The sequence below is a fragment of the Bidens hawaiensis genome, unplaced genomic scaffold (assembly GCF_021521415.1).
Source record: "Bidens hawaiensis isolate Kalapana, Puna unplaced genomic scaffold, B.hawaiensis_p1.1 tig00014352_1, whole genome shotgun sequence".
NCBI lineage: Eukaryota > Viridiplantae > Streptophyta > Magnoliopsida > Asterales > Asteraceae > Bidens > Bidens hawaiensis.
The window spans coordinates 91,293-106,126 of NW_027492240.1; the positions used below are offsets into that span (position 1 = coordinate 91,293).

The 14,834-nt window shown below is 35.9% G+C and overlaps 1 protein-coding gene across 1 annotated transcript; it reads left to right on the plus strand.

The window, feature by feature from the left end:
* The first annotated feature begins 523 nt into the window (after positions 1–523).
* On the plus strand, positions 524–9,885 carry LOC143546479 (transcription factor MYB88-like). The gene is made up of 12 exons (XM_077038141.1): positions 524–669; positions 805–851; positions 971–1,027; positions 1,126–1,198; positions 1,626–1,681; positions 1,782–1,961; positions 2,047–2,183; positions 2,291–2,415; positions 3,076–3,182; positions 8,236–8,387; positions 8,464–8,591; positions 9,200–9,885. Exons 1-12 carry the CDS (start codon positions 553–555, stop codon positions 9,308–9,310), a joined length of 1,290 nt encoding a protein of 429 aa, XP_076894256.1. The 5' UTR covers positions 524–552; the 3' UTR covers positions 9,311–9,885.
* Positions 9,886–14,834: the final 4,949 nt, after the last annotated feature.

Here is a 14,834-nt window from a genome sequence, read left to right on the forward strand (position 1 = left end):
TATTATTAATCTGTTCCAATCTCCATCAGCTTCTACTGTTCTACACTTTCTCGATTCTCGCAATATACGTAACACTAACCCTAGGTATCTTCAATCCGTTAATTGAATCTGTTTACATGTAAACTTTATAATTAATTTGTTAATTTGATTATTAATTTGTTAATTATCAAGTTTCTTATACTTTTTAGGTTTAATTTTAACTCAGTTTTATGTATGTGTGGTTTTAGGGCACCAATGGCAGAGTTATAAACTTATAATAAAAAGTTAGAAGAATCCAATGCAAACAGGATGTATGTATATATATATATATGTGCGTGTGTGTGTGTGTGTGTGTCAGTGTATAGGGAGTTACATTTGAATTGAACAGTAGAAGTAATATTCTGTAAAGTTTTTATTTTTGCCCTAAAAAGAGGTGAATTTGTGGCTTACTTTTTGCTTATCCTTTATTATATTTCTTTATACACTTACATATATTATAAAGAGTGTTTGTTTCTTTATATTAGCATGCCACAAAGACTTGCTGGTGGTGGTGGTGATTGATTGATTCAGAATATGAAGAAGAAAGCTTCTGATAATATTAATAATAATAATAATAATAATATTAATAGTAATGGTGGTGGTGATAATAATAAGCAGAAAGAGAGGCATATAGTTTCATGGTCTCAAGAGGTTGGTTTGTTTCTTACTTTGTTTTGATTCATTGGTTCAAAGTTTTCTATACCAAGTTATGATTATTATTATTATTATTATTATTATTATTATTATTATTATTATTATAATTGATTTGGGATGTTTTTGTTGCAGGAAGATGATATATTGAGGGAACAAATTGGGATTCATGGAACTGAAAAGTAAGATCATTTTTTCTTCATATTTGATTGAAGTTATTGATAATATGTTGATGATGATTCTGTTAAAGTTTTTGGAATGGATTAATAAGATTGATGAGTGTCATGTGTGTTATGTGCAGTTGGGCTATTGTTGCATCCAAGTTTAAGGATAAAACTACAAGACAGTGCAGAAGAAGGTAAACAGTAATAAAAAAACATATTTTTTTTAGTTTTTTTTAAGGTATATTAATGTTAGATTACTGAACATGGATTTGGTTGAATGTTTATTACACAGATGGTTCACTTATTTGAATTCTGATTTCAAAAAAGGAGGTTGGTCACAAGAGGAAGACATGCTTCTATGCGAGGTACAGTTGTAATTAGAGATGGACAAACCGGTTTCGAACCATAAACTGGTTCGGTTTGGTCAACAAAAGTCAAAACCGGTTTATGATCGGTTTCGGTACGGTTCTGGTCGAAACCGGTTTCTTGGCTGGTTTAAGATCGGTTTTTGACCGGTTTTAGCCGGTTTCGGTAGAGAGAATTGCAAACCGGTGCTGAACCAACGGTTTCAATTAGTTTCAAACCGGTTTCTACATAATCAGTTTCAAACCGGTTCGGTTAACCGCTTTTTTCCACCTCAACGACTGATAATATCTTCTTTTCTAAATTTACAACTTTGCCCTTGTTCAGTTGTTCTCTTAAACATGAAGTTATCATCATTGTAATTGTTTTCATAGTCTTGATATTGAGCATGGGTGATAAGGTAAATTGATATCAGAAGATGATTTGCAGGCCCAAAAGATTTTTGGCAACAGATGGACTGAGATAGCAAAGGTGGTTTCAGGCAGGTAAACTCAAAATTATGTTTTATTATTTGATCACTGGTTTTGTAATTATATAAAAGATTAGAACTTGATAATATTATAAAATTTTCTCTGTTTCAAAAAGGACGGATAATGCGGTTAAGAATCGGTTCTCGACTCTGTGTAAGAAGAGAGCAAAGACTGAAGCATTGGCTAAAGAGAACAACACTTCTTGCATCACAACAAACAACAAAAGGACCAGATTTCACATTGGGCAAGAATCCGACGCAGTTCTAGAAACTTCCATGCCTCCTTCCAAGATAAGGTATATTTATATAGATTTTGAATCCCATTTATAAAAAAACTAAGATCATATTATTAACATTAATGACATGATTATTCTTATTTAGGAGGAAACATATCCCTGATACGCCAGAAGACTATCAGCGACCGAGACCTCCATTTGCTGTAATTTTACACAACTGCCATAACCTCGACACGTTTATAGCTCAGCTCAATGCCAAATGTGATGAGGTGTCAAAAGATGGTAATTTTCATCTAAGAAACTTTATCGATAATAGAATCTTGAAACGATTGATTGTACACAAACGATTCTTAGTAATAAGAACTTGTGTTTTTGAAATTATATTAAAGGAACATTTCTGAAGAAGGATGATCCAAAGATTATTGCATTGTTGCAACAAGCAGAACTACTCAGCTCACTTGCACTCAAAGTTAATGCTGAGAAAACAGATGAGAGTTATGAAAATGCTTGCAAGGTGAAATTTTCATATATATGTAACTATTTTGCTCTTGTTGAAATGTCATATTGTGTCGTATCGAATGTGAGATTTTGTTTCTTTATCTACATTACTTTTGTGTTAATTAAAATGCTAAATGTAGGGGTGTTTAGCATTGCGTTTAAGTGTTTTTTAAAGTGATTTTCTGATTATTGTGTTTCGAAAGTGATTATCTGATTATTATGTTTTGAAAGTGATTATTTGATTCTTATGTTTTGAAAGTGATTATCTGATTATTGTGTTTTTAGGTTGTAGATAATCGGTTTCTAGTGTTTGGTTAAAACAAAACTCGTTCTGGTTATCAGAATTAGAAGCCGCGTGAAACTGATTATCTAAAATGAGAATTACTATAATACCCTTCATTTGACGCTAAACACTTCTAATATGTTTATTTTGCTTCTTGTTTCCTTTTCACCAACAATGTTGGACATTTTATCTTTTCAGTCTTTGAAATATTCTGAAGACATTCACACTCAAAAACAACTGATTTTCTGATTGTTACAGCTTTAAACAACACACGCCACTCAAAAACTCTCACGCAACCGGCTCTTTTACAGTCTGGTTATTGTAATGATGTAAAAAGTATCATCATAGCTAAGTTACTGTCTCTCTTACATTTTGTCATACAATAATATTCAGGCTGTTCAAGATTTTCTAAGGCAAACCAAAGAAAGTGATGTGCTTGGATTCAATATTTCTGATATGGACATAAGAAGCTGTGATGAAGGCAGCCAACATTCTTGGAGGTAGTACATAAAGGGAAAAAATGGGAATTCACTTTAAGGTGGTACATTGGGCTGGTGGTGTAAATGGTCATAATTTCATAATGGGCTTGGGTTGAATCTTGTTAATATTTTTCCTCTGTTGAAATGGGCTGGACTGGTCAGGTTGGCCCACAAACACTTCTTGGCTCCTTTTAATACTTTTAGCCAGGGCTGTTCACGAGCCAAACCGAACGAACGCTTGCTCGTTGCTTGGCTTGTTTACAAATCGAACCGAGCCAAAATCAAGCGAGCATTTTGCAATCGGTATCAAGCGAGCTTACGAGCATTACTTTTTTCCTTTTCTTCCCTATAAATCTTTTATATAAGTGTAAAGAAGATGGTTGTAGTGAAAGTAATGTTTATTACTTGAAGGTGTATCTAATACATAAGCCACTACACCTATATATACACAACTAAACCCTAGCTAACAGCCCATAAAAGGCCCATGGGCTCTATTTAACCAAATGGGCTAAAACCCTAACTAAATACAATTAACACTCCTCCTCAAGTTGGAGCATAGATGTTAATCATGCCCAACTTGTTACAAATAAAATCTATCTGAGCTTTCCGGAGCGGTTTAGTTAGAATGTCTGCTAGCTGAAAATTTGTCTTCACATGAACTGGTTGAATGGAAGGAGGATCAATTTGTGTGCCTACTACCCGATCTCTGATAAGGTGGCAGTCGACCTCAATATGTTTTGTCCTCTCATGAAATACTTGATTCTTGGCTATGTGAATAGCTGACTGATTATCACAGTATAGCCTCATCAAGTCATTAGAAACAACCCCGAGCTCTCTGAGAAGACGACGAACCCATGTCATCTCTGATGTTACATCTGCCATGGCTCTATATTCTGATTCGGCACTCGACCGGGAGACCGTGTGTTGCTTCTTACTCTTCCATGATACAAGGTTTCCCCCAACAAACACACAATATCCGGTGGTAGATCGTCGAGAAATTGGACAACCTGCCCAATCTGCATCTGAGAACCCTGATATTCGACCATCTCCTTCTTCCGTGAAGGCACCTACACGACAATGACCCTGATCAGAGTATAATATGCCCAAGCCAGGTGAGGTCTTAAGATATCTTAAGACACGAAGGGCAGCATCCCAGTGACCGGTGTATGGTGTAGCCATAAATTGGCTCAGAACACTGACAGTAAAGGAGATATCCGGTCGTGTGACGGTTAAATAATTAAGTTTACCAACCAGCCGTCTGTATCGCTCAGGATCTTTCATTGGATCTCCTTCCTTTGGGAGGAGTTTCTTTGTAGGAAGCATTGGTGTATCAACAGGTTTACAACCCAGTAAGCCACATTCAATTAACATATCAAGAACATACTTTCGTTGGGAGAGAAGTATTCCTTGTGGAGAGCGGGATACTTCTATGCCAAGGAAATACCTCAGTCGACCTAAGTCGCTTACCTGAAACTGAGACTGAAGAAACTGCTTGAGTTCGGAAATCCCGACCTCGTCATCACCTGTGATTATAATGTCATCCACATAAACAACTACGATAATCCTCTTCCCTTTCTGGTGTCTAAAGAAGACAGAGTGATCGTAGGCACTCCGCGTCATCCCAAACTGTCCCATAACACTAGAGAATCGGCCAAACCATGCTCTGGGAGACTGTTTAAGACCATATAGAGAACGACGTAGTCTACAAACTTTCGAGGCCTCCTCCTCAACGACGAACCCTGGGGGCTGCTCCATATATACCTCCTCCTCAAGAACACCATTAAGAAAGGCGTTCTTGACATCAAGCTGGTGGAGCGGCCAATGATTAATGGCAGCAAGAGCGATGCAAATACGGACAGATGGCATTTTAGCAACCGGAGAGAAAGTTTCATCGTAATCAATGCCATATGCCTGAGAATACCCTTTTGCAACCAACCGAGCCTTTAAGCGGTGTAGGGAGCCATCCGGGTGTAGTTTAACCGTAAACACCCAACGACAACCAACAATACGCTTCCCTTTAGGAAGTGTTTCAAGATCCCATGTATGATTGGACTTTAGAGCCCCGATTTCATCTTCCATAGCCTGTCTCCATCCTGGGTGAGCGAGAGCGCTCGTCACATTTTTGGGAATCGGGTAGGAATCAAGGGTAGCGGTGTACGCATGAGATTCAGGAGATAGGTGGGTGTAGGCAACATAGTCCTGAATTGGGTAACGAGTACATGTCCGGGGTTCCTTGCGAAAGGAAATAGGTATATCGGGAAGTGGGGCACCAGGAGGATCATAAACAGGTGTGTCAGAGGTTGGTGGATCGGGTAACGATGTAGTAGTGAGAGGTGTGGATTGCTCAGATGTAGGCGGAGTATCGGAGGGTATTTCGGGGTCGTGGCCAGGTTGTGAATCAAGAGTCGCTGATGTTTGACCCCTACCCCGCCTAGCATATGTGAAAAGCAGTGGCGGAGATTCTGTCGGTGGGTCAGAATCAGTAGAGATTGGATCGGTAAAAGGAATTGACACAGGAATGGTGGGGATGAAGGGAGATGTGGGTATATCGAGGTCGGGAAACGGGTCAGAAACAGGAGTGGAACACTCGGGAAAGTAAGGAGACTCGTGAAAAGTGACATCGGCACTGGTAAAGTATCGGTGAAGTGATGGGCTATAGCATCGATACCCTTTTTGAACCCGTGAGTAACCAAGAAAGACACAATGAATGGCTCGAGGATCAAGTTTGATGGTTTTTGGACTATAGTCATGAACATAGGCGACACAACCAAATACTTTAGGTGCGAGAGGAAATGGATCATCGTTGGGAAATAGTATAGAAAACGGTGTTTTACCATGAAGAACGGTTGAGGGCATGCGGTTAATCAGATATGTGGCAGTGAGAACGGCATCTCCCCAAAAACGATGAGGAACACGTGATTGGATCATGATTGTGCGAGCAACATCCAATATGTGACGATTTTTGCGTTCGGACACACCATTTTGTTGAGATGTATAAGCACACGATGATTCATGAATAATGCCGTTGGTTTTTAAGTATGAAGAAAAGTCGGTGGAAAAATATTCTTTAGCATTATCAGATCGTAAAGTTTTAATGGTGGTGTTAAATTGGTTTTGAACATAAGCATTAAATTCTCGAAATATGGAAAATACCTCACTACGAGATTTCAATAAATAAACCCAAGTAGTGCGAGAATAGTCATCAATAAAGGTAATAAAATATTCAAAACCCAACGTAGATTTGATAGGGCAAGGACCCCATACATCAGAATGCAACAGTTCAAAACAAGAACTGACTCGATTGGGCACCCTAGGGGGATAGGGACGCCTGGTATGTTTACCAAGTTGACACGACTCACAATGAAAATTAAAAGACGAAAGTGGTAAATCTGGTCGCATTTGCCTCAGAACTGCTGTAGAGGGATGACCTAACCGACAGTGAGCCTCCCTGACAGCGGAATCACATAAGTTTGCTACAGGATGCGAAAACGGGGATATACGATAGAGACCTCCTGATTCAAAACCAGTACCAATTACCCGATTTGTTCCTAGTTCATGAAAAACGCAGTGAGTTGGGTAAAAGGTCACAGAACAGTTGTTTTGTTTGGTAATCTGACTCACTGAACAAAGACTGGTAGGAAATTTAGGAACAAATAGGATAGAAGACAGTTTTAGGTTTTCCGAGTTACTGATGGATCCTATGCCGAGAACGGGACATGAAGATCCATCCGCAAGACGTACTGGTGCATGGGAAACATTTTGAAGACTAGAAAAAATACCCCGATTCCCAGTCATGTGATGTGTGGCTCCAGAATCAATCACCCATGATAAGTCAAGGCTAGAAGGTTTACCTGAATGTGCCGAGCTGGTTTGAGGATGAGGCAACTGGGAGGTAAGAAACCGTTGAATAAGATCATGCTCCTCTTTAGTAAATGTATACATGTATGTATTTTCGCCCATAGTGATACACGAAACTGAAAATTGACTGTGAACAGTAACAAGTGCGGGTGGAGGGCAGGAACAGATTCCGGCGTAAACAGTTACTCGTCGTGAACAGTTAATTCCGGCGTGAACAGTGTTCCGGCGTGAACAGTGCCGGTGAACAGTGATTTCGCGTGAACAGTGCTCGTCAGTGAACAGTAGTTTCCCGGCAGTGAACAGTGTTTTCCGGCTTGAACAGTGTTTCCGGCAATGAACAGTGCTCGCGTGAACAGTGCTCGGACAGAACAACAAAGGCAGGAGCTTGTTTCAGATCTGAAGGCTGCTGGTGACGGCTGGTCAGACTCAGGTTCGGGTCAGATCGCGGCTAGGGTTTGGATCGAGAGCCGTAGCTCTGATACCATGTAAAGAAGATGGTTGTAGTGAAAGTAATGTTTATTACTTGAAGGTGTATCTAATACATAAGCCACTACACCTATATATACACAACTAAACCCTAGCTAACAGCCCATAAAAGGCCCATGGGCTCTATTTTAACCAAATGGGCTAAAACCCTAACTAAATACAATTAACAATAAGAAATAAGTTTGAAGTTGATATAATGTACATGAAAATAAATTCGTAGTTATTAAAAAAACTAGTAGCAGCTTGTAAATTTTCATAAAATTGAAGTTTGAGGTTGAATATAATGTGTATAAAACAATTAATAATTATGTATACAATTATATATGCACAAATATATAATTTATCTTTATAATTATCTTGAATATTGATATATTGAATACTAAATATATTATTTTTTACTTGTTAATTACTTAAAGAAGACATTTAATAATTAAAAATAATTATATGTAATATTCCATATTTCAATATTCAAGATACTTATAAAAACAAATTATATATTTGTGCTTATATAATTAACATAAATTAAAAATATTCGAGCTGAACGGAAACGAGAGGACCTTTGCTCGTTGCTTGGCTCGTTTACAAACCGAACCGAGCGGCTTGTTTACAATCGAGCGAAATAACGAGCAAGCATTTTTTGAGCAATTTCCGAGCGAGCGACGACCGGTTTGGACATTGTAACACATTTTCCTCATAATAAAATGATTCAAAAACATTTTTATTTATGCAGACAACCTGATTTATATCAAGGATCACCAGACAGCTCAGAGTATAGCACAGGGTCAACTGTTCTCTCTCAAGTGATTGAAAAAATGGAACCAGGACAAGATAACATTGTTGATGTTACGAATAATATAATTTCCGACTCAACAACCAACCACGGTAAAATCTGCTGTGATTTGTGAAACCTTAATGTCAATTACTCTGTCATAATCCTTTTTTTTTATCTTTTTTACAGATATTTTAACTTCTTGTGATGAGTTCAACCATGATTTGCTAAATATAGAGTTTAATTCACCACTTCCAGTAACTCCAATGTTTAGATCAATGGCTGCAGGGATTCCAAGCCCACAATTTTCAGAAAGTGTTAGTTCACTTCATCAATTTTTTATACGATTAATTTCATATACGCCCTTACAAACTTAAAAAATTTCTTATATACCGAACTTTAACGAATCTTTTACTTATTGACCATTCTACCCCTTTCCATTATATTTGATTAAATCCTATCTTTTATTTGGATTTTGATCGAAATCGACGATAAGCAAGCGACCCGAGCCGTCATTTCTCTTTGTTCTCTCAATGCAGATAATCGAACAATCGAATATGTATGTTTGAATCAGACAATCGATAAATGAATTATAAGCAATATAATATTCTGAGAAACATTGGTTAAAATAAAAAAAAATCAAGTTAAAAAATGGGTAAATAAAAAAACTTGAAGTTAAAGACTGGCATGCATGAAATTTTAATTTCTTTTGAAAAATAAGGGTAGAATGGTCATTTACTAAATTGATTTTAATGAATCAGGTATGTTTGATATTTTAACTACTGTGAGGGTATACATGATATTTTTAGTTTTGTACTTTTGTACGAGTGTATATGATATTTATCAAGTTTGTAGGGGTATATATGAACTTGCGCTACCTTTTCTATTATTGCACAATAAACCGATAATTATATAATTTTTTCAGGAAAGGAGTTTTTTACTAAAAACACTTGGAATGGAATCAACACCACCAAAACAAGACATCAAAACATCACAACCTCCACATTGCAAAAGGGCTCTTCTCCATTGCCTTTAAGCGAAAATTCCCAAACTACCCTTCATCCCGAGTTAGCATGTAGAGTTTTTTTCTTCATAGGATTTTGCAGTCAATCTCAGCCTGATTTTTTCACCAAAAGGTTTGATCAAGATCTGCACTAGAATGTTCCGGTACATTCTAGAAAACCACCAGTAGATCTAACAACATAAGTGTGTGTTACTGTGATGTTGACATGATTGTTTTTGTTTGTTCATTTTTGTCGGATTTCGAATACGGGTGTATTCGTAATCCTAATAACACATTTGGCGTCGAAACACGCCAAATTCTGCACATAACATAATTTTGTTTTTTCGAAGAGTGTAATTATACATCGGCAACTCGCCACATTTATAGTATTACACCCCAAAATGGTAATGGGGAGTAGTAAAAGTTAAAAATATAGAATTGAGTGAAGGAGGTTCAAGTTCAACTAGCATTGTTGGACTCTATTTGTTTGTTGGTTTTAGTGTGTGACTGTGTGTAGAATAGAGGCTATGGTATAAGTTTTGATTTGTAATGTATAATATACAAAGATTGGTTTTTAGAGAATGTGATTCTTGTGTGTACATGTTTTTCTTTCTTTGCAATTATATTATTATGAGATTATTGACAATTTGACATCAGGGGCATGAATTTCTGACACGACATGAAAGTGTTTAATTAAATGGGTCGGGTTTGGGCCAGTTTCATGTTGAACCTCGAACCCATTTTGTTAAATGGGCCAGGTTTCGGTCAACACGATGAGTTAGGTTATCTTTTGTAAAAGTTTTAATCTAAGAAAGAAATTGACATAAAATTTTTATAATTAAAATGTAATTGTTTTATATAAATTTGCTTCTTTTTGTTATAAAAATGTGAATTTCAAGTTTTAATATGTCAAAAACATTAAATAATAATAATTTTCGGGTTGAACAGGTCGTGTTCGGGTCAACCCGTGAAAAGTGGTGAAGCTTGGACTAAGACACGGGGGGCGGGGGGTCCAAAATTTCACAAACGATGAGGGGCCGAAAACTGCTAAATTTACACCACGTATAAAAAATTTTGGACGAAAACGGATAATTTTACACTAATAAAAAAAACAAGGGGGGCGGGCCACCCGGCCCGAACTAACCTTCGCCCCTGCCCGTGAACATGTGAGTCATGTTCAAGTTCATGTTTCTTACACGATTTTTGGGTTCGTGTTATGTTCTGGTTGGACCCGTCAATCTGCGAACACGACATGTTAACACCATTTGATAGAAAATGGTGATGAATGCATAGATAATGTAGTTAAGAAAGAGATCAAGAAACTTACTTGCAAATGAAAGATTCATGCTTTTGTCTTGCTGTGTGTTTTCTCATGTTTGTGTGTTTGAGATTTGGTTAAAAATGGTGGTTTTGTTGTTGTGGGGTATATGAAATTATGAATTGTTTAGCCAAAAAAAGTTAAATTGTCAACTTTTGGGAGATGTACAACCCTTACTGCATAGGGTGCAAGTAGTACAAGATTAAAGTTTGCAACAAAATGTTTTGTTTTTTTTTAAAGAAAAAGTTTGATCATTTGATGAGAGTGAAAGATATTAGAGGGAAATTTGTACAAATTTTAAAGTATGCTTCTATGGGTATGACTTTTGTATTTCATTTTTTATATATTTTTGACATCAATGATTAGTTGTTGGGTGCTTTGTATCCATGACATATAGAATGCTAGTTGGACTCAACCAATGCATTGAGTGATTGTACCTTGTGCCTCAAAGTTTGTTTTTATAGAATCATGACAAACACAGCAATGTTTGATCATGCTACAATATGACATCAAATATATTATATGGACATGTTTTGAGAACCAATTTTAATAACGATTCGTGACAATTACATGTAATTAAGCTTGTAAATGGACCGAATGAACACCAATTAAAGTGTGTACTTTTGTTTAACTCTAACCAAACAATTGAGTGCAAACAAACAACTAAATTCGCATATTTGTTGGTCATATCCATTCATTAAGAAACTTAACTTGTTCGTCAATGTTCCGAACGAACGGTTCATCAACTTAAGCGTGCGTAAAAGAAAACAAATGAACATAATGAACGAGCATCAGTTAAGAGAAGAGTGGTTCAGTCAGTTATGAATGTTATTGTTCAAGCGGCAACGACTTTATTTTGACTTCTTAGCGTAACTTGTTGCACTAAAGGCATCGAAAGGTAGTGGGATTCGTCACGGATTCCTCATATCCCGACACAATTTCAACCCAAAACTGCATTTCAATCGGTGAAAAAACAGTGAACATTCACTGGACTGGGAGAAAAAAAGAGCCTCGGACCCTCGAGGACGGTATTCTCGTCTGGGGAATATTTTCACCGACTTTGATGACTTGTTTTCCCATGAATATATTGAATATATTTGGTTAATATACTAATTCAATATATTCATCTAGATGAATATATTGAATTAGTATATTAATGAACATGAATAAACATAAGATTAATATAAACAAACGAATGAGACATGTGTTAATGTTTGTTTGTTTAACTATACGAGTATATATTTCCATTCATGTTTTTTTTTGTTTATTAAACAAACATAAACTCTGCCTAACAATTCACAAAGAAGTTCCACTATAATGAAATAGTTCCACTATAATTGTAACAAGACAATATTTATGATTAAAGAAGATACCTAAGAACAATAATAAAACTATATGATATAATTATTGTTTTAATCATGATTTGATTGATGTTAAATGTGGTTAACTTCAATTAAACCACTCATAACGTAACACCGATATGATATGGGCTCACCGTTAGGCCCACATTTATTTGATTGGATGGTGGACCTTCACCACTTGTTAATTGTTATTATCTTGTGGTTATGAAAATTATATATTATCCAGCCCAACAAACCACCTGAAACTAGAGGTGCACAAAAAACCCGAACCCAAAACCGGACCTGATAAAAATATCTGGAATCGTTTTTTTATACCCGGATTTTTAATACCTGAACCTATGCCCGACTCTACCCATATGGTACGAATATGGTATGCATTTCAGTACCAACACTCGTACATGAACCGGACTTGATTTGTACCCGGTAATACCCTAAACCCGGAACCGGTTCCACGGGTTTTTCCAATAACCGAAAACGGATTTTCATATTCCCGTTTATACCCGAAATTATCCGAAAAATAACCCTAAAAGGTGCAACCCCTTAAAAAAATCCAATCTATACAAAAAAATAACCCGAAAATAGGGATTTTTCAATACCTGAAAATAGGGTATGCAAATACCCGATTTTAGAATACTCGAATCTATACCCGACCCGAACCCAATATTTAGGGTATGGTTATTTGAGGCAATATCTGACCCGGACTGGGTATTGCCAATACCTGATTTTCCAATACCCAATCATACACGAACCTGGTTCCATACCTGAAACCGGGTATTTGAAAACCCGCTTGTGCACCTCTACCTGAAACTACAAATCTATATCATGACATGAGTGAATGAACTACTAAAGAACTAATGTTACTATCCTCGAGTAGTTTTTATTTTTTTCATATTAGTTCTTATGTGTAAGATGTGAATTTTAACCACATTTATATTACAAAAAAACAGGAGTTAATTGCACGGAACCTATTTTACTGATTTAATTCATATGTACAAAAAGTTTTTAGTACTCATACTTACTATTCACTAGCGGGTAACACATATTGTCCTGTTCATTAAGTGACGTTCATTGTTTTGTCACACTTCTTTTAGACTCGCAAAAAAGATAATACATGACCTCTCTTTTGTCACCGAGTTTCTTTTACTCTTCAACTTGTCATATACGGTCCCTCAATTATCATTCATGTCTTATAAGATCCAAACTTTTCTTTCACAATTAACCATAATGCATTTCATTTGAGGCTAATAATAAAAAGTAGATGCAATCCTGAGTCGTTGTTTGGGTCAAGTCAGCTAAGCGGGTCAATGCTCCTGCATTATACTCTCCAGGTTGAAAAGAAGACTCGACCATGAGTCTTGTATGATTCCCGGGTTTAAATCAATGCACCCATGTAAATTTAGTTTTTTTTAAAACCATTGTTACCAGTTAATTTAGTTTTCTTTTTTTATGTATACAAAACAATGTTGTAAACTTGTAATACTGTTTATTTTTGGAAAGAAAGAATATCAGGTGGGCCATAAATTGTTGTTACACTAACAAGCAAACGAGTGATTGGGTGTAGACAACCATAACATTTTATTAGCATAAATATAAATATATATAAATAGAATGCGAATTATTGTTGAATACTTTTACAGCTAATTTTTGCACTAATTATTTCTATATGTATAATATTCAAATTTTAGTTTGTTCTCTCTTGGACTATCTTAAGCATGTTTAGCTAGCAATAGGAAATTGAAAGTATATATTTGCCTTTTATATATTGTAACCATGCAACTATTTCTAAAACAAAATTTTAAATTTTAGTATAAACGTTTCTAACATAAGTTTTATGCTTATTACATCTTTTACTGGTTTCTATCTTTAGATCTTTTAAAAATTAGATAATATGATATTCTATTCTGAACAACGTTTGAAACTACCTCAAATACCTGAGTTTTTATATATAGTGATTTTGACGATCCATATCTGATTCGTCCACAACTGTGGAAAAACCCCGTTGAATTAAGTTTCGAACATGAGATCAGAAGATTCAAAGCCTTAACCATATGTTTAGAATTTCAAGATATTGCTAATTTCCATGTGGGCAGTTGTACCTAAAAGGCTAACACTAATGTTCTTGTCTTTTATATGAAGACAACACACAATTTACCAAAACGATAAAATTAAAAATAAATTATGCCTTTGTATTCTTAAAACCAAACAATTTACCAAACCCTTTTAACTTTAATGGAACATACAAAACATTTTATGATATGTAAACATAATTTCCGCCTATAGGCTATAGAAAAGGTTATTTTGTAATCCTATAACCAACTACATTACCATTATATAAAATGTGTAGTTTCTTCTATTAAATCTTGGATTATTCTCCTACATTTGTGAACGGATTTTAAACCTTGAAGAAGTTATTGAAATATAGAGAAAATTGCACAAATGGTATGTAGTTTGACTATATTGCAAATTTGCTCCCCAAATTTTTAAAACTGCAAACTAAGTCCAAACACTTGTGAGAGTGTTGCATGCTTAATTAGTCACCACTGTTAACCCTAGTTAGTTTTTAACAAAAAAAGTTAGTTTTTATAGTAGAGGGACGGATGTAACCAGATGGGTTGTGAATCTACCATGTGCGGGTTCAATTCCTGTTGGTCGCACAATTTATATTTATTTCGTTTTCTTCATTAGTGTTAACCTTAATAACATACTTTAAACAAAGCATTCACAACATGCCGATTTTTAGTGATTGCATCACAACTTTCATTTGATGGCCTTTTTGCCTTCTAACATACTTTACTCTCACCAAAGTGGTGCGGGTTCGAATTTCTCAAAGTGAGATTTGGGTGAACATTAGGAGTGGGATGTTGGTGTATGTGTTCAT

Excerpts from the sequence above, each read along its gene's own strand:
- LOC143546479 (XM_077038141.1), top strand. The coding sequence starts at position 553 with ATGAAGAAGAAAGCTTCTGATAATATTAATAATAATAATAATAATAAT. Across the intron at positions 3,183-8,235 it reads GGCAGCCAACATTCTTGGAG|ACAACCTGATTTATATCAAG; the intron begins GTAGTACATAAA and ends TTATTTATGCAG. Across the intron at positions 8,388-8,463 it reads CGACTCAACAACCAACCACG|ATATTTTAACTTCTTGTGAT; the intron begins GTAAAATCTGCT and ends TCTTTTTTACAG.